General features: G+C 55.2%; 1 protein-coding gene across 1 annotated transcript; it reads left to right on the top strand.

Annotated features, from left to right (window-relative positions):
• Positions 1-12,248: 12,248 nt before the first annotated feature.
• On the top strand, positions 12,249-23,469 carry CCDC197 (coiled-coil domain containing 197). Its single transcript, XM_067027597.1, is given in 10 exon segments — positions 12,249-12,366; positions 12,801-12,928; positions 13,790-13,875; positions 15,146-15,165; positions 15,168-15,224; positions 16,646-16,824; positions 18,421-18,531; positions 19,228-19,293; positions 19,579-19,695; positions 23,266-23,469. Coding segments are annotated over 10 exon segments (1,086 nt in total).
• The last annotated feature ends 1,184 nt before the right edge of the window (positions 23,470-24,653 follow it).

Raw genomic sequence — 24,653 nt, 5'->3', positions numbered from 1 at the left:
TTGCTAAACATCCTACCGTGCACAGGACAGTTTCTCCAACACAGAATTCATGGTCAAAATGTGCACGGTGAGGTGGTACGGTGGGAAGAGGGCGTGCGAAGGGAGGAGGAGGTCTGCTAGGAGGGGGAGAAGCTCCCCAAGGATGGCTTTGGATTTCAGGAATGGCTGCCGTCAGGAGGGCCAGGTGTTTGGATTTCAAATACCTTGTGATTGGTATGGGGTGGCTCACTGAAAGGGGCTCATAAACAGCCCTGAAGGTCGCCAGCAGAGGGGAATGCAGCCGTAGTTCAAGCAAAGCAGAAGCAAGAGCTTCAGGGATCACCGTGGAGCTTGGGGTTCTCCATTAAGCAGGAAAGGGGGGCACTCAGCCCTGCTCGTGCCAGGCGTCCCTGCTGGTAGCTGGTGCATTCAGACAGACAGACAGACACACAGAACAGACACAGATACACACACACACACACACACACACACACGTGCTGTTGATGCTTAGGTCACACACACACTACGCACACAGCTTACCTTCTTTCAGTGAAGAGAAGAGGTGAATTTAATCTACCAGTTGGCAGGGCAGTTAGCAAATGAACTAGTCTTATAAATATATTAAGTAACTGTTGATGTCTCTTGTTTCCTAAAAATATAGATCTGTCTCTCTTTCTTGGTGCATGTGTGTGGTGAGAGGCACCTGGCACCTTGGGAAGAGCTCAGGCCTGGCCTCTAGGGTGCTGGTCTTGGCCCTTCTGGAAAGTTCTGTGTGACCCTATGCAAGTCTTTCCCCTCTCTGGAGCCCTGAGAAAAGAAGGAAGGCACGGCCCTGAGAGCTGTTAAGAACACAGGCTCCTCCAGACTCTGAGCGCCTCTGAAACCAGAATGAGCAGCTATAAGTCGGGGTACCCACATCTCTTTGCTCTCTGAGAATAAAAATTCTAATTGTAAGGCAGCTGGAATTCAAATCAAGCCTATGTAAATATTTCAAAACCAGAAATTAAAAATGGAACAACAATGGTTTTGGACAAGTCTCTGAATCCTGGGATTCAACCTCCCATTACACACGATTGCAAAGAAACTAGCTGTTGCGCAGAATTCAGTCAAGACGTGTGTTTGCACAGGTCACTGTCTCCCACACCCACGCACACACGGGCTTGTACACGCCCCAGTGAGGCTGACCCTCCAGGAGGCCCTGGGGTGAGCGGACACCGGGATGCGGTGTCAAGCCGAGAGCTTGAAAAGCAAGGGCACTTGTGGCCACTCTCACACTGTCCTGAGGGGCGGATGTGGCCGTCACCATCTCACAGATAAGGAGATGGAGGCTTTAAGAGACTTTTCCAAGTTCACTCGGTCAATACAGGGGCTGGATTTAAAATTCTCTCTCTCTCTCTCTCTGTTCTTTCCCTTCCTCTCTTACTTCCCAGTTTTCCTGCTGCCACTGAAGCCAGCCAGCATCCCCTCCAAACTGCACTGTCACTGCTCCTGGCCTGGCCGCCGAGAAGCGGGTGACCTGGGTGCACACCGGTGCTGCCAGCAGGGAGGGCTGTGCCGTGGGCCACGACTGCCAGCCCCTGGGCTCCTCTGCCTGTTGACGCAGGACCTATGGGCGGCCCCGGATGGCCAGCTGGCCCCTCAGTCTTGCCCTTCTCTCCAGGCCTCCAGGTCTCTATTTAGCCCAGATGGGATCAGGGGTCCGCTGTACCACATGTCCTGGGATAAGGACCACTGGGGCCTGAAGATGATCTCCAGGCTGCGGTGCCCAGTGGCCTGGTTTCTGACCCACGCAGTCTGGGGCCCGTTGGGGTGAGGGCTGCTGTGTCCCCCGGGGGCACGTGGATGCTGAGAGAATCAGAAGAGGCTGCATGTGACGCACGCTGCCCCGGCGGGCTCGGTGGCATCTCCGAGGCGTCTGCGGTCACATCCCCCCGGAGATTATCCCCGCCTTCTGCAGCCTCGTTCCCCCAGTGTCCCCGACCTTGCTCCGTCCGTCTGCACGTGGCTGCACTGGAGCCTCTTGGACCGGCAACGCCCTTTCTCCCCACCCTTTGGGCAGGTTCTGCACAGTGGCTGGTGCAGGATTAGAGTAGATGCGGCTTGGCTGGTCTGCTGACTGTCTCCTCTCCCGCTGCTGGACGGCTTACTCAGCCTTCTCGGGGCCCCAGCTTCTCCCCTGTAAGTCAGGAGCCGTAACCAGCACCTTCCTCCTGGGGCCGATACAGGGTTTAAATGAGAAGGTCTAGGGCAGTGGCCGCTTGAGGCTCAATAACTGTTACTATCACTATTTTTATCCCCGAGGCACAGACTAAATGCCATGAGCCCTACTAAGAGCCAGAAGCAGTGTCAGGCTGCTGGGATGTAGAAACCCTACATCCCAGCCCCAGGGAGGCACAGCCTGGGGGGCAGGGAGCAGGGGCCAGGGAGGAAGAGGAGTAGGGGGAGGGAAGGGGGAGGGGAGGAGGGTGGAGAAGGGAGGAGGGGGAGGGGTTAGCGGGGGGCGGGGGCGGGAGACCTTCCGACGAAGGAGGAACAGGCCGCCCTGAGTCTCAGCAGGTGAAGGTTGTCTCGCAGCACAGGTGGGTGCAGGGCACCACAGGCACAGGGCACAGCATGAGCCAAGGCCCGTGGCCTTGGAGCCCGTGGCCAGCTGGGCAACCACAGGAGGTGGGCCTGGCCAGAGTGCAGCGTGTAGGGGAGGGCAGACGTGGGGCTGGAGGAGTCAGCAGGCGCTGGACCAGGAGAGCTCTGCAGGCCACACGGAGGGCCTGGCCTGTGGGGGAGATGCTGGAGAGGTGGCCTGGTTTCCTTTGGGGCTACCAAAGACAGACCTTTACTCCTCTCGCGGATCAGTCCAAGGTCAGCGTGCCACGTGGGTGGGGAGCTTGCTTCTCAGTCGGTGACCCAGATTCTCATGTTGCACTGACATCCCTTAAGGCCTGGCATCATCTGTATGTTTGAGGCAGGGTTGCCACCGGTTCCAGAATTCTGGAGGCTGGGAAGAGCAATGTGCTGGCAGGTCCCGGCTTGTAGGTAGCTGGCTGTCTTTTCGTTGTATCCTCACATGGCAAAGAGCAGCCTAGGGAGGGTCCTGTCATTTCTACAGCCTGGTGCAAGGTACACGGGTGGGGGGAGGGATGGAGGGAGTGAGGGAGGGAGAGAGACAGAGAGAGAGGGGGTCTTTGCTGGGAAATACTCCGATATAAGTTTGGCGTGGATGTGACTCCCACCTCATTCTGGGCCTTCAGCAGAGGGGGAGAAGCTCTGCACAGCAGAGAGAGAAGAAGATTGCAGACCTGGGAAGGAGGCAGTGGGGGAGGGCGATGTGGATCACCAGCCCTGCACCCAGGGGCGGTGGCGGAGGGGAGAGGGGTGGCACCCTCCCACCTGCCTGAATTTCCCAGGAAGGTCAGTCAGGCTCCTGAACGGTGGGTGCCGTAGACAGTGAGCCTATGGCAGGAGGGGTCCAGCCTGGGTGGAGACGGCCGGCCTGGAGCAGGGGCCTTGCGGGCCAGGAGAAGAGAAACCCTAGAACTGGTAGAAGTCTTGGGAGAGGGTTTGGGCTCAAAGGGCCAGAGACCCTAATGGGCTTGGAGCCACTCTTTGAGGGGTGAAAGGCCCCTGTGGACATCTGGCCACATCTGCTTGGCCTGCACTCGGAGCCTCTTCCTGGAGGCCTGGGGGTCTATGTGTAGCATCTGTGACTCTGCCCCATCCCCGCCCAGCCTTCTGGGAAAGTCGTCTGTAAGTCTCGTCAAGGGGACAGAGCCCGAGGTGGGTTAAGGAGCCCTGGTTTCCTTTACCACACTGTGCCGGCTGCCCCTTTGCTGTCAGATCTCTGCTCTGCTCTTCTGTGCCCGGCAGGCTGACCAGAGCATCACCAAGGTCCCTGCCCTCTGGCTTTTGACTGGGTCCAGCCAATGGGAGGCCAGGTGGGCGGGACAAGAGAGACGTCGGGGGTGTTTATTTCTCCAGCTCCTCCTCTGCTTTGGGCCTAGGTTCCCAGGGACTCCATCCTCCATGGCTGCGGCTCTTCAGGGGGCTTCTCACCAGGCTCCAGAGCATCATTTCCTCCCTGGGATGGTAACAGCTTCCCTTGGCTGCTGGAGTCCGGGTGCCTCAGTCTGCCTTGGTGCCCTTGACCCTGCCCACCCCTCTGTCCCCTCATCAACTTCATCAACTTCTCTTCATTTAACCTTTTGCATGTGCCTTCTGTCTCTTGTATTAGATAAAATATAAGATATCCAGTTAAACTTGACTTTCAGACACATAATAAATCATCCTTCAGTCTAAGTATGTCCCCCAAATTGTGTGGGATATACTTATGCTAAACAATTCCTTGCTGTTTATCTGAAACTCAAATTTAACTGGGTGTCCTGTATTTTTCTTTCTAAACCCGGCGATCTCACCTGCAGCCTCCCTGGCTGATACACTAACACATCCCTCAGGTCATGGGCATTTCCGGCCACCCCTGACTAGAGGAATAGGTGGGTTTGAAGCTCTTATACTCTGCCCTGCCGAGACGGAGCTACATACAGGCTGCTTCTTTCTCCTACTGGGGCAGTAGGAGGCTTCCCTGGGGGCAGGAACATAGTCGAAAGATGAGGAGACTGGCCCAGACATCTCCCCAGTCGCGTGGCATCAGCCCCTAAGATGCCCCCAAGGCCACGGGCAGAAACGGTCCCAGTCCCTGTCCGCATGAGCAGGTCCTGGCCATCGGCAGAGACGTGGCTGAATTCTCAGCCTCAGCTTTGAGCTCACAGGAGAACCCCGAGGGGGTTGGCATCCAGGACAAGGACATTTGGAGAGAGAGAGCAGGGTGTCAGATGGACTTGGAGTCTCTTAGACTCGCTCCTCTGCCACCAGCGGGAGAAGGCGCGCTGCCTTTTCAGGGCTCCTGTGATTACGTCAGACCCACCTGGCGATCTCCCACTTCTCAGCCCACTGATGAGGACCCTTCATTACACCTGCACAGGTGATGGAATCACGAGTGTGATGGCTCATCGTATTCACCGTTCCGGGGACTGGGGAACCGTGGAGCCAGGTTAGAACTTGGTTCACCTCCGCCCGCTTCCTCCTGGCCTTCAGGACTCCGCACTCCCCTGCTCTTCCTTCCTCACTGCTGCCCCTGCCTGGTCTCCTTCACCCCGTTCACCCACCAGCACCAGCACCTTTAGGAACATCGGGATGCCCAGAGCCCCTAGGGAGCTGGCAGAAGCCACCCCAGCCGGGGATTCAGCCCCTACTCGGGGAAGCCCGTGGCCTGGGGTTTGGGGGCCTTGCCTCCAAGCTCGGTGGTGGAGTGACCTCCCAGGGTCAGGTAGTGCCCCGGGAAAGTTTGCGAAGTGCTGAGACTCCACTGTGAGGGGGCAGCTCTGGCAGCTGGGGGTGTGCACGTGGGCTGGGTGACCCAGACAGAACTGGCTCTTTTTCCAGCTTGGCTGCAGAGCTTCAAGAGAGGGTCTGGCCTTAACCAGAAACGGCCGTGGACCCGGAAGTGGCACAAATGCTGGATCTGGCAGTGGCCTAGCACCAGGCAGAGTAATAGCAATAATAGCAGCTGTTTCTGCGTCGGGGGCACTTACTATGTGCCGGCTGCTAAGTGTACATGAATATCAGCTAATTGAATCCCCACAGCTATGTATGAGGTAGGTACCACGTTAACCCCCATTTCCCAGAGAAAGGAACTGAGGCTCAGCCAGGTCAGGAGACTTGCCAAGACCGGACAGCTCATGACTAGAGAAGAGCTGCTGAGGGACGTCCCATCTGCTTTCACTGCCGTGCGGAAATGTGGCATAAATCTGTGCCCAACATGCACAACGTGGTTATAATGGCACGAGACTTTCCGTGGGCGAGCAGTTGAACTAGGACTTAACGAGGGACACTATGAGAAGACATATTTGGACTCAGTATAAGGGAGGGCAGATGTTCTGGCGGTCAGAGAGGCCCAGAGGTGGACCCGGCTACCTTGGGAGGGAATGAGGCCCCCGTTGCTGGATATATGCAAGTGAAGAGGCTGTTTCCATTTTCTGAGGCCCTGGTAACACAACAGATACGGTACTGAACATCCTACCCGTGTCACCTTTAGGTTCTCACTGCTCTATCACATAGGCACTGCTGTCCCCCATTTACAGAGGAGGAAACTGAAGCCCAACGAGGTTAAGTGACTCAGTGATGGTTATGTAGATGGTTGCTGGGGGAGCCGTGACTCAAACCCAAAGCTGCGTATCTCCAAAGCTGTGCTTGTCCCCATACAACTATCGGACGCCTGCTGTGTGTCTGGTACTATTCTTCTAGACACTAAGACCCAGCAGGGACACCTTAGTCCCAATCCTTGCCCTGATGGAGATCAGATTCCAGTCGGGAGAGAGACAACCCAGAGTAATGAGACCAAAATAGACCTCAACGAGAATGAGGTGAGACCGAAGGTAAGCAGGAGTCAAGGAGGTTCAAGATGGTCAGGGGAGGCCCCTCTGAGTGGTGCATCTGAGCCCAGATCGGAAAGGAAAGAAGACAAAATATTATGAAGAACTGGGAGAGAGAACAGTTCTCTAGGCAGAGGCGACCACGCGTGCAAAGGTTCTGAGTGGGGCAGGGAAAAAGCAATGTGGGAAGAACGGCCAAGGTGGGGGCCAGAGCACTGGGGGCTCGGTCATCCAGGGTTTCAACGTCATTAGCAGTTATCGGAGGGTTTTAAAGCAGTGGTGTGCTACAGCCAACTCATGCCCGCACGTGAGAACCACCCGTTAAATCTTCAGGATTTTTTTTGCACGCTGTTAAACTATGAGTAGCTTGAAATCAGCCATGGTGGGAGTATTTACACCATGGAAATGGGCAGCAGGTGGGTAAACATTTATCTGCCTCACACTGGTTTTAGACAGAGAAGTGGGGAGAGTGGATCTGCGCCTGAAGGAGCGCCCTCTGGCTGCAGGGGGGAGAATGGCCTGCAGGGGACGGAGAAGCAGGATGCCCCGCACGGAAGGCCATTGCCTTGGTCCATGTGGGAGAGATGGGGGTTTGGACCAGGATGGGCCAGTGGATGGACTTGAGTGATTTTGGAGGCAGAACCAGTGGGCCTTGCCGAGACGACCCCGTTACTGAAGGTCAGAGCAGGGAGGTGAGCTGCCCAATGTCACACGGCTGGAATACGGAAGAGGTATGATGGAGCGCGGGCCTGCCGGGCCCCTAAAGCCTTTCTGCTCCCTGTACTTCAGTGTTTCCCTAAGTTGCCATGAAGATTCTTCCTGGGGAAGGTTATGGTCTAGGATGAAGGGGAAATAATTAATGATGTCCCTGGCTGCCCTCAGCCCTGGCTGCCTGTGGTCAGAGCACCCCTTTCCCACACCTCTTCTCAGGAGGGCGGGTCCTCCGAGCTGCGGTTGGGGGTGGGGCGTGGAGGTGTAGGGCCTTAACTATACTTATACCCCTACTTCCCTATCGATACTTTTGAGCTTTAAGCTTTTTCGGCTGGCAATAAGATACTGGAATGTCCCCCCTGGGCAGAAACCGTTCCGAGCAAACAAGTATGGCGGGGGATGAGACCTCGAGCAAACCAGTATGGCGGGTGATAAGAATGATTAAGCCAGAGTTTAAAGGTCGCCCTAGCCAACCATAACTCATGTGACTCAACCCCCCACCACAAAAACACGAAAATGTAAAGTAGGCATCCGACAGCCAACCAATCAAGGAACTAGAGCCAAGACCCCACTCCGGTCCAGGAACAAACAAACCAATGAGAAAAAAACCCTTGATATATCCACACTTTGCATAATGAAAAATGAAAGCTATAAAATGTATGTGATTCCGCTTGGGGGGGTTCCTCTTCGGCCTCCTGCGTGAGGACCAAGGAACCCCGGTGCACCGGCTCCTAATAAACCTCTTGCGTGTTGCAGCGACTCTCGACTCTTGGCGGTTCTTGGGCGAGCTGGGATTCTTCGGAGACCGTTCAGGTCTAACAGAGGGAGCCAAGATGCCACCGTCATAGACACTGGGAGTCCCAGCTCCCACTGGTGGACGCTGCGGCCATGGCATCTGTCCTCCCTCCCAGGAGGGCCGCCCCAGAGATGGCCTCGGAGGGTCCCACGACCTGCTTGGGCGATTCCCAGCTCTGGGATGCGGGACCTCCCCTGGGGCAGGGCAAGGACCAGGGCTGGAACCAGTCTAGGACCTCAGAGGAGGAGCTGCCACGGCACAGCTGCCCGGGCCCGGGGCTGCTCCGGTTTTTGCTGGGGTGGGAGGGAGGGGATAGGGAAAGATCTGAGAGTCTAGCTCAGTGAAAGCGGGGCATCTAAGCAGCGCCAGGTCTTAGCGAGATGCCGGCAGAATCACTAGGCCCTGCTTGTCTGCCCGCACCTGCCCCCCCCGCCCCCCGCCAGGCGTCACACTCCCAGTCCCTTCCCTGAAACGGCCGCCGTTGGCACCAAACCCAACAACCGGGCTCATCTGCTCCAGCCCCTCCCTCTGTCAAAACTCACTCTCAGAAAAGGGTCCTGTGCCGGGGGATCACTGTCGCGGTGACCTTCTGCAGGAAGCGAGAAGGGAGGAACAGGAAACAAAACTAATCAAATACCTACCAGGTGTCGGGCAGAGCTGCTTGCTTTCCTCAGAGTTAAAACTACAGAAAGGTTTCCCCTCATACTCTGCCCCTAAAATAAGGCTCTAAAAAGTTTATTCTTATCCTTCTAGACTTTCTTCTTTGTACACACAGGCTATTTTTTTAAAAAATGAGATCATGTTACGTGTTCTACGTGGATTATTTCATTTAATCCTAGGTTGTTATTATCTCTACTTTGCATTTCAGGAAACTGACGCTCAGAGAGGTTATGTACTTTTCCTAAGGTCACACAGCTGGTAGAACTTCCTGGCTCCACAGCCTCACTCTCTGCATCCTGGGCATCACCTACGGGTGCAGAAGGCCAGCCTTGTTCCTGTTAGGGGGCATTTGGGGCTGCAGAGCAGGTGGGGCTGGAATTCTGGGCAGAGGCCTGAGCCGGCCTTCCCTTCTGTTGTGCTGTGAGACTCAAGCCCTGGGGTCAAATTCCAGCCCCACTGAGTCCTTGTCAATGCTTTTTAAAAAGGAATTCTATTGACATTTAATTGTGGCTCTGCCCTTGAAGCAGACTCCCAGCTGTCTGTAACAGACAGCTTGGCCTTGGATTTCTCTCTCCCAAAGCCCCGGGGATAGAGGCTGCACTGGGAGGTCTGCGACCTGGGCCACTCACCAGCTGTGGAACCTCGGCTGTTCCTGCCTCTCTCGCCTTGGTCTCCTCTCTTCAAAGTTCCTTTCAGCCCCAAGGTAAGCCCATGACTCCACCCCTAGTCACTGCAGCTTGCTGGAGAGAGGAGGGGGAGGAAGAGGACGAACCAGAGCAGAGAGTAGGGCTCTGGGGCAGCTTAGTGGGTTTGGAAGGGAGTGGGAGTTTAAGAACAGGTTCTGGAATCCCTAGACCTGGGTCCAAGTCCCAGGGCAGGACCTATGCAGTTGTACAGTGCCCAGGCTCAAAAGATTCCCTACTTGGTTTTTTGTGGGGTTTTTTTTTGCGGTATACGGGCCTCTCACTGTCGTGGCCTCTCCCGTTGCGGAGCACAGGCTCCGGACGCGCAGGCTCAGCGGCCATGGCTCACGGGCCCAGCCGCTCCACGGCATGTGGGATCTTCCCGGACCGGGACATGAACCCGCGTCCCCTGCATCGGCAGGCGGACTCTCAACCACTGCGCCACCAGGGCAGCCCCCCTACTTGGTTTTACGTTCTGTCATTGCTGTCTTGAAATTCTTAACTTTCTAAGTAAGGAGCCCAGCATTTTCCTGTTACGCTGGGTCGCACAAATTGCACAGCCAGCCCTGCTACCACTTATGAGCCGTGTGCCCTTGGCAAGTGATTTCACCTCATCGATCCTGAGTTTTCTTATCTGCAAAACGGAGCGATGCTTACACCCCCTGGGAGGATTGTTCTGAGAATTCAAAGAGAGATGCCCGGTAAAGAGCCAGGCAGCAGCAAGTCCATAAGCGGTGTCAAGCCCTGGTAATTGTGGCCATCTTTCTGTCTGGCTCTGTAGGACCTGACAGGGAGAAATATCTCCGGAGCCGCAGTCTGTCTCGCGGCCTTGTCCACGGGTCGGGGGGACATTTCAGGCCAAAAATAAAATCCTCACTGGGAGGCGAATGGTGCCACCATGCCCACAGCAACCCCTGCCTGTGGCTATACTGGGTCAAGTGGTGTAGGGCCCTAAGTTCCTGGGAGATCAGGTGCTGTGAGATTTGAGCCTGGGAAGAGATGAGGGTCTGGTGAGGCTGCTCCAGCACCGGCTTTCAGCTGGGAGAGGGTCAGTCACATGACCTTCATAAATGAAGGCCTGACGCCTAGAGGCGCTGATGGAACCTCCCCAAGGGCCGCCTCCTTCACTCTACGTCTTGGCTTGTAGGACCCCAAGGTGTTGTCCCAGCACCTCAACCTCCCAGATGTTTCTAGAGTCCCGACTTCCTGGATTCATAGCTCAGCAATTTCCCAATGGTGAGAACTTGGGTAAGTTACTCAACCTCTCTAGGCCTCAGTTTCCCCATCTGCAAAACACTAACAGGTTTGACTTCGTGGACATGTCGTATTAAATCGACCCCCGCGTGAAAAGTGCTTGCAAGCGTGCAAACGTTAGCCACTGCGACGACGGCTGGCCTGCCTGCCTCCCTCCTCTCCACGCTGAGCCCGACAGCAGGCTCGGAAATGCCGGTCTGACCACGCCTCTCCTTCAGCAGCTTGTTGCCTTCAGGATAAAGACCAGACTCCTTGTTCTGGCTTCTCTGAGCCTCCATGTCGTGAGCCCCTGTTCAGGGGCCGTTTCCCCTTTTAGAGTCCACAGCCTCAGGATTTGCTCTGGGAAACCTCCAGCCCCCAAGGCAGAGCCTACGATGTGACTGTCAGTCAAGCCAAGGGGCGGGCACATGACCCAGGCTCAGCCAGCTGGGCAGCTTCTGTAAGGACTTTGATTATTATTATTTTTAATAAATTTATTTACTTTTGGCTGCGTTGGGTCTTCGTTGCGGTGCACGGGCTTCTCATTGCAGTGGCTTCTCTTGTTTCGGAGCATGGGCTCTAGGCGTGCAGGCTTCAGTAGTTGTGGCGTACAGGCTTAGTTGCTCCGCGGCATGTGGGATCTTCCCGGACCGGGGATCGAACCCATGTCCCCTGCATTGGCAGGAGGATTCTTAGCCACTGTGCCACCAGGGAAGTCCCAGGACTCTGATTCTTAAGGATGGAGAAGCTTATGGAAAGGGGTTGGAAGGGTTCATTTGGGAGGTTATTCCCCTGAGCTCCTGCTGCCTGGATATCCAGGGCTACCCTGGGCCCCGGTCCTCTCTGAGCCTGGGTTTTTAGCCTTTCTTCCGATTCTGTGCAATCTCTCACAGCCTTCCGTCGATGCTCTCTTTGTCCACAGTAGCCCTGTCAGTTTCTGTTGCAGGCATCCAGAGATCCTGGGGGATACACCCTGGCTCCAGACACATCCCAACTTTGACCTTCACCTTCTGCTTTTAAGTATCTGCCTGCGTTTCTCACAGTCCGTGCGCGCTACTTTGTGCCTCTGAACCTTTGTCCCTGCTGTTCCTTCTGTCGGGAATGCCTTTCCCACCTTCTTCTCCTCATTCATTCTTATCCCAGGAACCACCTCAGACACTGTCAACTCTGGGGGGACTTCCTCCAATCCTCCTCTATACACCCCCGCCTCCAGGCTGGCTCTGACCCTCTGGGGCAGCCCTAGGCCCTGGGCTTCTCTCCCTCAGCACGGGCATTCCCTCGTCTGAACCCAAGGCCAGATCCAGGCCCAGCCACCTCCATTTCTCCGTTGGCCGCAACAAATGTGTTTTGGGCTCCAGAACCATGGAGGGTCATACAGGCAGCTCCCTTCGACCTGCCCAGAGATCCCTCAGCCAGCTAGGACCAAATCCATCGCCTGCTGCGGAGGGGTCATGAGGGGAGCTGCGGAGGAGTGGGAGATGGGGAATTGTCCCGGAATAACAATGAGTCCGACTCCTCCGGGTTGGCCATGGCTCCAGCCCCAGCCTTTGATCCAGAGCCTGTGCCAGCCTTCGTCATAGCCCCAGCCCCTGCCCCAGCTCAAGCCACAGACCCGACCTCACGCCCCCACCCTCGGCCCCAGCCCTGTCTCTGCCCCTGCATAGGCCCTTCCTTCCACCTCTGCCCTCACTTCAGACCCCAGCATCCTTCCCAGTGAGACCCACCCAGGCTGCCCTCTGTAGAGGCCCTGCCTCTGATCGAATGGGGCTTTTGGTGGGGAAGGACTGGCCGGTTAACCGGGCGGTGAATGGCGCAGGTATATCAGAGGTAGGTGCCGCGCCCAACTCCCCTCAGTGGCGCAAGACCTGCAGCTCCAACAGTAGGTAACAGAGCAGAGCCTTAGGCTGGGGCAGGGCCAGGGCCAGGTTTAGGTCCTGAAGTTTCCTTCTGTTCCCCGGCTCCCCTGCCCTGGGCCAGACTTAGTCCTGAGCCGTGGACAGGGCTGAACCCTCCATGGTTGCTGAGTGCCCCAGCCGGGGAAGTGCCCGAGCTATAGCTGCCCAAAATCAGGTAAAAGGAGGCAAAAGGAGGAGTCCCAGGACAAGCCAGTAGGATTGGGGAAGCTTGCAAGGTTGGGGTATCAGTAAAGACCACCACAGATGACCATCCTTGAAAGAAAGGCAAAAACAGCCTAAGTCTCCCCTGAGGTCACCAACGCCTCTCCACCCCTTCTCCTTGGGAACTGAACCAGGGCGGCAGGGATGGGGAGGGCCACAGGACCTCGGGGAATCAGGCCCTCCACTCCACCCACAGGTGGATCCTGCAATGGACACCTCATGAGGACAGAAGCCAGCACTGTGATGTCACAGCTCAGCTGCCGCTTTGTGCTCCTGGAGCTGTCGAGTGAGACAGCTGGGCCCCTTCCTCCCTCCTGTGCTCGTGTACCCGTGTGTCCGATGCTCAGGGCTGGACAGGTTGACTGTGTAGCCCCACCCCTTCTCTCCCTGCTCCTCCCATGTGCTGGGGCTGACCCAGCAGATGGCCAATGAACAGCACGCTTAGGGAGACTGTCTTCTTTTGGCCATAACTTGCAACCAGACTTAGGTGAGCGGCCCGGGAACTCTTTGCAAGGCTGTGTTGAAACCACCTGTCAACTAGGCCACCTTCCCAGCTTGACCGTGAGCTCATTCAAAGTGTCTGTCCCGGTCCCCAGTCTAGCTCTGTAGAAGCTCAGAGTATATGATGTCAGTTAAATGCATAAATGGCCGGAGGGATGGGTGGGTAGAGATAGATGACAAAGGTATCTCCTTCCTATGTGGGCTACTCTCTCACCCGTCCCCAGCTCTGACCCTCGGAGTCTCTCCTGAATGCTCTTGGAAGCTAGCACCTGTTGGAAGTCCCGGGCATCTTGGTACCCGTGGGACTTGATGGTGATGGAGCTGTCCCAGTTATGGGGTGACAAAGGCAATAATGCCACCGCAGAATGGCACATTTGGCCCCTCCAGAGCTGGGGGGCGCAGCTCAAAGACCTCAGACTTTGAACTTAGTGAAACCCGAGTCCAAATCCAGCCCTGTTGTACGTCCTCAAGCTGGTCACAGGGGCCTCTCGGAACCTCTGTTTCCTTTTCCATGAAGTGGGAATGTAAAGTGGCTTCTGAGGACCGTCAGGAGAATCAGAAGAGAAAGCTGCTGCCTTGACTGTTGCTGTGGCCACCCATCTCCTTCCTGCCTGGCCCACGCGGCCCTCATCCTCCAGCGTAGCCTGAGGTGGTGAGGGGCAATGCCGGAGGCCGTGGGCACAGGCCAGGAGGCTGAGCCTGAGCAATACCGGTGACAAGGACAGGGACCTGCACGTGCTGTTCCAGGAACTCTGCCAACTCCAGGCAAAGTACGAGCTGTCCCGTGCCCCCTGCCTCAGCCCCAAGGCCACCTGCGGTGGGCTAAGCAGCTGGGACTGAGCAAAAACGCCTGAGGAGGCCGGGCCAGGAAATGAACGGGGAGGGGACTGAGGCCTGGGAGTAAGTCAGGAGGGGCAGCTGATTTGCGAGTGGTGGGGAGTTGGGGGGCTTGGCTCCCGCCCTTTGACCTCAGACCTTGGGTCAGTCCCAGGCCCTGTGCAAGCTTAGTCTCCCTCCACGAAGGCAGGGCTGTGGGTGACGATCCGTACGCATCTGTCAGCTCGGCCCCTCTAAAATCAGCCTGCGAGGTTGCTGCCGTGTCTCCAAGCAGATGCCCTGAATCCTTGCCCCCGCGTGACTCTTCAATTCCAGGCTGCCCACGAAAGTCTGAGTTAGATGCAAAAGGACGGATTGCTACCTGTGAGTGATTTTATGGAGAAACGTCCCAACCGGTCCATCGGATTCTCATAGGGCTTCCCAACCTCCCCACCGAAAGGTTGAGCTCCGTGGCTCACAGGGCCCCACGTGGTATTGGCTGGGGGAAGACAATTTTTTCCTGCATTTTTCAGGACTGTATGGATGAGAAAATGGGGCCTGAGAGGCGGAGTGGCTTGCCCTGGGGAAATCAGCAGTCCCTCAGAGATACCCACCACAGCCCTTTCCTGCTCTGCCCGCTGCCCTTGACCACTGACCTTGAAGGCGCCCAGGGTGGGCAACCTGTTGGAGACTGTTCTTGCTTGGTGATGCCCCCTGACGGCTGGGCAGCGGCACGTGGCTGTCGCCCCTCTGGGGGCTGCCAGGGCCCCGACCACAGACTGAGTGCTTATGATGTGCTGGGAGCCCCAGACCCGGTCCCCACCGGCCTGTGAGGGAGGGGTCTGGTTACCCCGGTTACGGACGGGCCAGCCAGGCGCAGAGAGGCAAAGCCTGTGGCCGGATCACCGGCTACTGGGGGCTCAGGCCATCTGCCGCCAGCTCAGCCTGCAGGAGGGGATCCGTAGACCCCACGCCACGAAGGCCCGGCCTCGCTGGCCCCCAGGCCCCTTCCCCATGGCCTGACAACAGGCATCTCTTTGACCTGTTTGTGGCTCAGTTTACTCAGCAGTGAAATGGGGGTGGAGAGACTCGAGTCAGTGACCAGCCCAGCCGGGATCCGTGCAGATCCACAGAGGCTGGGCCTCGCCAGGGGTCACGACCTGGAAGTCCCCAAACCGTGTTCTCACGTCTGGCTCTCTCGCCGGCACTGAAATATCTCTACAGACAGAGGAAGCTGAAGAGAGAGGTCATAAGGTTTGTGAAGACTATCTGATCAAGGTCTTGAGAAAGTCCCCAAGGGTACGTACGCATGTAGCTTCCTCAGCAGGCGTGTCCTCTCTGCAGGCACCTCCCAGCCTGGGCACCTGGGCGCGCGTGAGCTCGCTGAGCACTGAGCTCGCCCGCGGAATGGAGATCCAGAGGCCGGTGCCACCGTGGTCGGGCCAGCCAGGGCACCAGCCACGCGGCCTGCAGCAAGTTCTCAGTGTCTCTGTTCAGTGGGAACAGCGACAGTTCTGTGGACAGGATCATCCTTTACGAGCACGTAGCCCGGTGCCCGATGTTTAGCTAGCACCCAGTAAGTGTCGGCTATTATTATTATCTCATTTGTCTTTGATTTTGCTCTTAGGAACTAAAATTACACAGGCACCTGAAATGAGTTTTGTGTTCTGTTTTATCACGATTTGCACCAGAATCCACTGTTATCAGTGCTGAAAACTTGATAGGAAAGAGAAGGGGAGACACACATACATAATTTTATTATCGTCATTGTCTTTACATCACCAATAATAAAAATAACTATTACTGTTTATGAAATATTTACTCTGCGCTAAGCTCTTTAGTAAATCTTTTTTACCCCTTCTTAGGAGCTTCTGAGAACTGTGTTACCCAGGCTCAGGGAGGTTAAGGGACTTGCCCAAGGTCGCCCAGACAGGAAGTGGTGGGGCTGGGTCTCAGGCTCTGGTCTATCTGATTTCGGAGTCACCGTGCTAAGTGCTCTGGAGCTGCGGGAGCCCCAAGGACTCTGCCCTGGAGGTCAGGGAAGGCTTCGTGGAGGAGGGGGCCATTCATGGGGCTCAGAAGTGTTCGGCAAAGGGCAACAGCACTGTAGGCAGAAGAACACTGCAGATGTGGGCTGGAGCCACGGCCCTGTGGCCCTGGGTTTGGGGTTGAGCTCCAGTGTGCTGGAGTGCCAGGATCTGGCAGGGGTCGCTGGGAGATGTAACTGGAAGAGGCTTGAGCACCAAGCCAAGGAGGGGCGCAGGCCTCCAGGTCAGGCACGGGATTTGAAGCAGACCCAGGGCCCAGTGCTGCTTCTAGAAGCCTCCTAGTTTGGGGCCTTCCTAATTCAGCAGTTCAACCCCGTTCGACCCATCCAGAACGAGCAGCCACCAAAGCTGGGGATCCCGTCACTCGGGACAGCACCCACCCCGGTCCCCTTCCTGCAGGCTCCCCCGGTCAGCAGTTTCTCCTGGGGGGGTGGCGGTGGGGCTTCTCCTGCCTCACTGGGCAGCCTGGATCCAGAATCCTTGCTCTGAGCCCGCGGTGGCCTTTCAAATGCTGATTCTTCTCTTGAAGAGGTGGGAGGTCAGTGATGGGGTACTCTCAACTTGGGGGCTCCAGTGGACAGCAGAAGTCCCACCTACCTTATTAGCATCCCTGCAGGGGGCGGGGGAGGGCTGGGCATTCTATGCCCACCCATCCTGCCATGCACTGTCTCTCTAGGCTACAACCAAGGGGAGGAGCCAGAGGAAGCCCCGGTGGGGGCCATGGCGGAGCACTGTGGGAAGTTCTTCGCAGTCAGCCAGGACGTCCAGAAGCACCTGGAGGCCTTCTTCAAGATGAGCCAGGCCGTCCACCAAAGCCTGGAGTGTCTAGAGGGAGGCCACAGGGCTCTTATCCTGGTAACAGCTGTCTGAAGCCCGGCCCATGCCCCTAGGCCCAGAGAACTGGGATGTAGGGACCCCCTTCCCTCTGCACCCCCGGAGAAGGCCTGGAGCAGGGGTGGGCTCCTGAGAGGGTCTGAGTGGGGCGGTCACTCCAGAGCCTTGTTCTGTACCCCTTGCCCTCCCTTTCCGCTGGGTTTCTCCTGAGGAAGACTCAGCTTATACTTAAAAGGTGTTCTTCGTGGTAGAAAACTCAGGAGTTCTAGATTCAGACAGACTGGGGTTCAAATTCCAACTCAGCCTCTGACTAGTTGCATGTCCCTGGGCACGTTTAGACCCTCTCTGAGCCTTAGTTTCCTCATCTGTGATGTGGGGGCAATTCAACCTAGATGGTAGGCTGTTGTGAGACACTGAACACAAACTGTCTCAGAGTTAAGTGCCCCAAGAGATCATCTCTCTCATAGTTGGTTAATCTTCTAATAAATTGAACTTTCACCCCAAGGGATGGGCATTCCATCCGGAAGAAACTGCCCTGGCAAAGGCATGGCATGATAAATTTTTGTGCTGCACGGAGAAGACAGAGGACGGGGACATGGAGAGGAAGGAAACAGTGAAAGGGAGGCTGATGAGTGCGCTGATTCTTGCAAAGGACCGTGGCATGGCATTTGCAGCCACTCTCTGCCCCCTAGTGGTAGCACTGAAAACCGACACCATTTTGTACGGGTTTTTTCCTTCGTGGGCGGGGCACTGTGAGAAGCGCTTAACAAGCTTTATCTCCTTTCAACCTCACCCCAGCACCCGGAGGTAGGTGCTTCTATTCCTAGAGCTGAGACTAGAGGAGGGGAGTGAGGTGAGCATGCAAGTAGAAGGTTGGATCCCAACTTTATTGAGAGCTGTGATACTTCGTTCATCGTGGATTTTTTTTTTTTTTTTTGCATTAACTTTGATTTTTAAAAAACACTGCATTTGGGAATTCCCTGATGGGCCAGTGGTTAGGACTCTGTGCTTCCACTGCAGGGGCACGGGTTCGATCCCTGGTTGGGGAACTAAGATCCCGCAAGCTGTGCAGTACGGCCAAAACCAAAAAACAAAAAATTGCATTAAAATATTATTTATATTAATTATGAGTTAAATGTTGCACCCTAGTCCCAGGCATATGCTGCTTTTCTCATTTGCAAAGTAAGAAAACTAGGCCTCAGAAAAGTGTGGACACGTATATCCTGTGTCCTCCAAACACACCTCGGCGGGGCCTGGCGTGGAAGTGCACCCAGCACATCCTGTGCCCTGCAGTCCTGGGCCGCAGAGGCTGTCACGGCCTTGCCCCCTGGTGTCCTCCCAGCGGTTCCTGCAGCCGGAAGGGCCCAGACAGGTGGTTCTGCTTACGGTGAGAAAAACGGGCTCCAGGAGCTGAGCTGGGATTCAAACCGTAGTCGTCCTAGACGTCCATTTTCCTGCATCTCCTGGTGCCTTAAAGGGCCCTGACCACCCAGAACTTTCCCCTCCTCCACCCCCATCATCGCTCAGACCCCCGAGCCGTGAGCTCCTCGGGACCAGGCCCAGGGCAGGTGCCCCGGGAGGTCAGCTGCACCGAATTGACCAGCCACCCTACCACAGAGCCTCAAGATCCGGCTGTGCCAGCTGCAGAAGAAGTGTCACCGCAAGCAGGAGAAGTGGTGGCAGCTGGAACGTGGTGTCACCTGCCAGAAAGACACAGGCAGCTGGGATGTGAGTCCAGTCCACTGGCTGGGGCGGGGGGCCGGCAGCGCAGGGGCTGGGGGCTGCTGTCTCCTCGATAACGATCGGCCCCCAACACACACGCACACGCACACCACTTCCCCACTTACCTCTCCTTGGCGACTGTTAGCTTTCAAAGGGCTTCTCTGAGATGAGCCAGATGTCGTGTGACAGGTGGGAGAACTGAGGCCACAGATAGTTAAGGACCAGCTGGGATGTCCCTGTACAGTCCCAGGGTCTAGCATCTGCACTCCTAAATATTGGTTGGTTGTTACTACATCTATTCACAGATGAGAAGAAAGAAGCTTGGAAAGAGCAAGTCAGGGCTGTAGTCCAGGATTTCTGGGGTTAATCCCTTGAGCTCCTCCTTCCTGGCCTGGAGAATGTGGACTACTTATTCTCCGGACCCCCAGCTCCTCCCCATACCAGAGCCTGTGCCCTTCTGGCCTTGGGGGCTGCCTGGAGGACACAGGGGAGCAAGGCTGGGGCACAAGGCTGTGCGAGGCACGCTCCACCTGGGCAGGGTGCAGTCAGCAAATGTGGGACCTTCTCAGGCCCTTGTGGGATCCCAGTTTGGAAGACATGAGGGTTGGGGTCTGTGGGCTGCTGACTTCCAACCAAGGAGCTCTGAGGGGGAACTGGATTGGCCACGGTTTATAGAGTCTGTTATGGGTCTTTATCTTGAAGGTGAGAAGTAAGGTTGCTGATCACAGCCCTGAAGGCCTGAAGTCCACAACTCTGGAGCTTCCCAAAGTGAGGAGCCCTGGGTTCCCCCATGTCCCCTCCTGGCCCCTCCCCTGGGTGTGGACCACAGATGTGCCCAGCCGGGAGGAGCCTCTTGGAAGTTAGTCGGTCCGGTGTCCCTCTTTGCAGAGGCGGATGCTCTGGCCCCGAGGTGGGGAGGGACTCGTCCAAGCCCCTTTGGTTGTGGAGCCCAGACCAGCAGGAGGAAGTGGCTCCTGGCTTCAGGACACTTCTCCGGCCTGAGTGAGCTGGGGGCAGGGGGCAGGGAATTCTGGGAGGGGCCCGAGCCTGCAGAGCCAGCTGCTAAACTGCATGCAAATGGCCATCAACAGCATGGCCCAGCAGTGCTGCGCCTCTGCCCACGGCGTGCCCAAGGGCACGGGTCTCTTCTCCAAGCTCGACCTCATCCGGGTGAGGACTCTCGTGCCCATGCTGGCCTCCGACCTGAGGCTGTCCTCGGCCTCGGCTCATGGGGCATGGGTGGTGAGCTGCCCTATCAGGCCCTCCATCCGCGGCTGCATGGCTCCTGCACGGGTTGCGGTAGGGTCTCAGGGTCTCTTTTAGGCTCTCAACAAACTTCTAATGAATGCTCATTGGTGCAGGGTCAGAAGGTTGTAAAGGAACTCCTGCCCTGCCTGGTCTTAATGTGTAGCCCCACCCTGGCACATCACACACACACACGGGGTACACACTCATACAGACACTCCTATGGGCTCTCCACACACCCTGCAATATACACGAAACATACACGACACACCTGCAAACAAACACACCAAGGTGCACACAGATGTAGTCACGTTTACACGGGGAGGCACATTTCAGTGACCGAGAGAGCGAGCCTCTGTGCAGGGTCCTCATTTTCAACTTCAGACTCTCGTCAGGTCCACTGAGATTTCCCGTCTCAGTGGGAAGGTCCCCACCAGGACCAAACCCCCACCAGTCATAATGCTGATGCTGCAGTAATGGAGGTCATGTGATCTGATTGGCTTCCACCCACAGCAACATATCTTGTTTTCTTTTTAATAATAGCTTTATTGAGATATAATTGTAGTACCCTAAGAGTTACCCTCTTAAAGTGCACACTTCAGTGTTTTCAGTACGGTTTCAGATTTGCGCAACTATCATTAGTATCTAATTCCCAAATCTTTTCATCACCTCCCCAAAATACATTTTGTATCTGGCTTCTTTCACTTTGCATGATGTCTTCAAGTTTCATCCACATGGCAGCACAAATCATTCTTTTTTTTTTTTTTTTTTGTGGTATGCGGGCCTCTCACTGTTGTGGCCTCTCCCGTTGCGGAGCACAGGCTCCGGACGCGCAGGCTCAGCGGCCATGGCTCACGGGCCCAGCCGCTCCGCGGCACGTGGGATCCTCCCGGACCGGGGCACAAACCCGTGTCCCCTGCATCGGCAGGCGGATTCTCAACCACTGCGCCACCAGGGAAGCCCCAAATCATTCCTTTTTATGGCTGAATAATAGTTTGCTGCACGGATAGACCACATTTTGTTTATCTGTCCATTAGTTGATGGACATTTGGGTTGTTTTCATTTGGGGGCTGTTATGAATAATGCTGCTGTGAACATTCATGCCCACGTTCTTGCATAGACATATCTTTTCAGTTATCTTGGGTATATACTTAGGAGTGGAATTTCTGAGTCTTGTGGTAACTCACGAGGTAACTCAGCGAGAAACTGCTGAACTGTTTTCCAAAGTGGCTGTGTAATTTTACAATCTTATGATCAAAATATGAGGATTCCAGTTTCTCCATATCCTTGTTAACACTTGGTGGTCTCTCTTTTATAATTTAGCCATCCTAATGGGTGTGAAGTGGTACCTCACTGGTTTTGATTTGCATTTCCCTGATGATTAATAATGTTGAACATTCTTTCACGTGTTTATTGGCCATTTGTATATCTTCTCTGGAGAAATGTCTATTCAGATCCTTTGACCACTTTTTAACTGGATTGTTTGCCTTTTTATTGCTGAGTTGTAAATATTCTTTGTATATTCTGGATAAAAGTTCCTTATCAAATACATGATTTGAAAATATTTCCTTTCATCCTGTGGGCTGTCTTTTCACTTTGATGGTGTCCTTTAAAGCACAAAGATTTCAATTTTGATGAAACCCAATTTATATATTTTTATTTTAGTTACTTGTGCTGTAGGCATCATATCTAAGACACTATTGCCTAATCCAGGGTCATGAAGATTTACACCTAAGTTTTCTTGTAAGAAGTTTATAGTTTTAGCTCCAGTATTTAGGTTTATGATGCATTTTAAGTTAATTCTTGTACATGGTATGAGATAGGGGTCCGCTTTCATTATTTTGCATAAGGATATTCAGTTGTCCTGATACAATTTGCTAAAAAAACTGCTCTTTCCTCATCGAATTGTCTCCTTGTTCTTGTCAGAAATCAATTGGCTGTAAATGTGAAGGTTTATTTCTGGACTCTCAATCCTATTCCATTGGTCCTTATGTCTGTCCTTAGCACGGTCTGGATCACTGCAGCTTTGTAGTAAGTTTTGTAATTGAGAAGTGAGTCCTCCAGCCTTACTTTTCCTTTTTGAGGTTGTTTGACTCTTGTAAGTGCATGTCTTGCATCGTGCGTGGAAGTTCCGTGTCTGGGTGGGTTTCAGGTCTGGTGTGACCCAAGGCTCCGTGGCACCACAGGGACCCGTCCTTTCTACCCACCCTTGTCTGCCAGCTTCAGCATTGGTTCCACCCGCCCTTGTCTGCCAGCTTCAGCATTGGTTCCACCCGCCCTTGTCTGCCAGCTTCAGCATTGGTTCCACCCGCCCTTGTCTGCCAGCTTCAGCATTGGTTCCACCCGCCCTTGTCTGTCGGCTTCGGCACTGGTTCCACCCGCCCTTGTCTGTCAGCTTCAGCACTGGTTTCGTCCTAAGTCATAATTTGCTTTTCTCTTTCGAGGCAAGTTCAGTGGAGTTGTTTGAGCTCAGGATTCTCAGCGCCTCTGGGACACTGGGAGCGAGTCCCATGGCCGATGTTGTCTAGCACCAAGAGTCCACAGTGAGCGAGCCTGCGTCTTAGTTGAGAAGAACTCAAGAGAATTTCACAGGCAGTATCAGGACCTCTCTGCTCCATGGCACAGCTCTTGGGGCACCATTCACAGCGAAGGCTGCATAACTGGCGTCCCCTGGGGCATAGATCCTTCACATCATGATATGAATGAGCATTTAAGTAAGGGCACATTTGCCCTACAGTCACTGTGTATTAATTTCATCTCCTTCCCAAGAAAAAGGAAGAAATTACCCAGTGATGTCAGGGCGTCCCAAAGATCTCCCTCAGCAATTATTCAGTCAAGTCTCAGAGTCACCCACGTGCGCTCAGCATGGTACTAGGGAAAGAGAGGTGGAGCGAGATAAAGGTCACCTGGGCCTTAAGAAATGAGTGCCCCGGGGCTTCCCTGGTGGCGCAGTGGTTGAGAGTCCGCCTGCCGATGCAGGAGACGCGGGTTCGTGCCCCGGTCCGGGAAGATCCCACATGCCGCGGAGCGGCTGGGCCCGTGAGCCACGGCCGCTGAGCCTGCGCGTCCGGAGCCTGTGCTCTGCAACGGGAGAGGCCACAACAGTGAGAGGGCTGCGTACCGCAAAAAAAAAAAAAAAAAAAAAAAAAGAAATGAGTGCCCCTCAGAGAGGGAGGCTGGGGGCAGTCAGGGTGGGCTTCTTGGAGAAAGCAGTGAGAAGAGGCAGGCAACCACATTCAGGAAGCCGCACAAGGACCTGGACTCTGAGCCATCCAGCTGTGCCACTGCTGGGCTGTTTCGCTTCAGACAAGTCACTTAACCTCTCTGAGCCTCAGTTTGCTCATTTGCCAATTGGCATCGATACCACATCTTTGGCAGGGCCCTTGTGAAAACTAAAGGAGACGCAGGTCAACCTTGATGTTGATTTGGCCCCTGGGAAGTGGTGTCCAGGGGCCAGAGTACAGTCAAGTGAGAGAGATTTCTTTTTTCTCCCAGGAATTTATGTTGGACAAAATGGATACTGTGAGATTCATCTCACTGCTCAGGGGACCCAAAGTGTGCTGGACAGCAGACAACCCCAAGGACTGGGGCCTCAGAAGGTACCCCAGACCATTCAGAAAACATTCAAAGAGTCAAGATTCGATCCTCGGGATCCCCTTTCCTAGCACCCAGACTTCAGAGTGCTCCAGCCTGCACTGACACAGCCCAGGGCCACCAGCCCTGCCAGCATCACGACCATCTCCTTACCTGCTTGGCCTCCTCTTTTCACCACCAGTGCTCCTGAGTGGGTGGGAGCCAGGGGAGGCAGGGGTCAGTGAGAGGTGGGGCAGCTAGGGCCAGGTGGGGTTGAGGGGGCGTGGTTCCCTGCATTGGTGGATTGGCAGGGATCGAGGTGAGGCCTACCTGGGACCGTGGGCGGGGCAGAGGGAGGTTCCCGAGTCAGAGGCAGCAACCAGGTGGGAGGTCCCAGGTTGGAGACCTGCACCCAGAAGCTGGGGATGCATTTCTCGCTGTCATTGGTGGGTCTGTCCGGGGCCAAGGAGCTTGAATGGATGCCCGACTGTTGGGAACGCTGCAGTCATAGGAACTCTCACAAAGAGCCACCCTGAGCCATAGGATGCGCGGGAGCTAGCCTGGCCCACAGCAGACGGGGGGTACTCGGTTTGCAGGAGGACATCTCATCACTGGTTCCCAGAAGCTGGATACCAGTTTGGTGCCTCCTGCCCACCTGAGGGTCCCTGAGCTGCCTGGAATGAGTGCTACCATCAGGGGGACTGGGGGCAGGGCAAAGCCCCTCTCTGGGCTGGTTTCCCCACGTGTGAAATTGGGCGCGAGGATGTCTAAGGGAATCCCCTCCGCAGCCTGACGTTCTGAGGTCAAGGTTGGAAGAGCCTCTGCGTGCATGGCACTGGCTTGGTGTTATTGAGCCACGGAGGTGAAATCATCCTGGCAGCCGAAAAGGATTCACTTCTGTGGGTCTGCTAATGTTAACTGATTTAGGTTAACTTCGAAAGTTCGGAGCAGCTGATTTGCAGCAAATGGTGATCTGCAGCTAATGGTGGGGCATCAGCAAATTACCTTTCAAAGGGGCGTTTCAGAAAAGATGCTGCTCTTCCTTCAACAAGCCCCGAGGGTCTGCTGTTTTCCAGGTGCTGTTGGGAGAGGGGACTGGAGGCTTGGAGGGAGGGGGTGGGAGGCTGAGTAGGACCTGGCCACTGAAATATTTAGGGAAGCTAAATATAAGAAAGAAGGTTATGTTGGGTCAGGTCTTAAGAGCAGTGTTTTTAAAAGGCCGGGGGGAGCTGCAGAGAAAGCATCATTTCGAGTTTCTGACTCTCAGGTCTTTGGGGCAAAGAGAGCATCCCAGATAGGGCTTGAGTCAG

Source organism: Kogia breviceps, chromosome 3 (assembly GCF_026419965.1).
Source record: "Kogia breviceps isolate mKogBre1 chromosome 3, mKogBre1 haplotype 1, whole genome shotgun sequence".
Classification (NCBI taxonomy): Eukaryota; Metazoa; Chordata; class Mammalia; order Artiodactyla; family Physeteridae; genus Kogia; species Kogia breviceps.
This window is presented reverse-complemented; position numbering and strand designations above follow the sequence as displayed.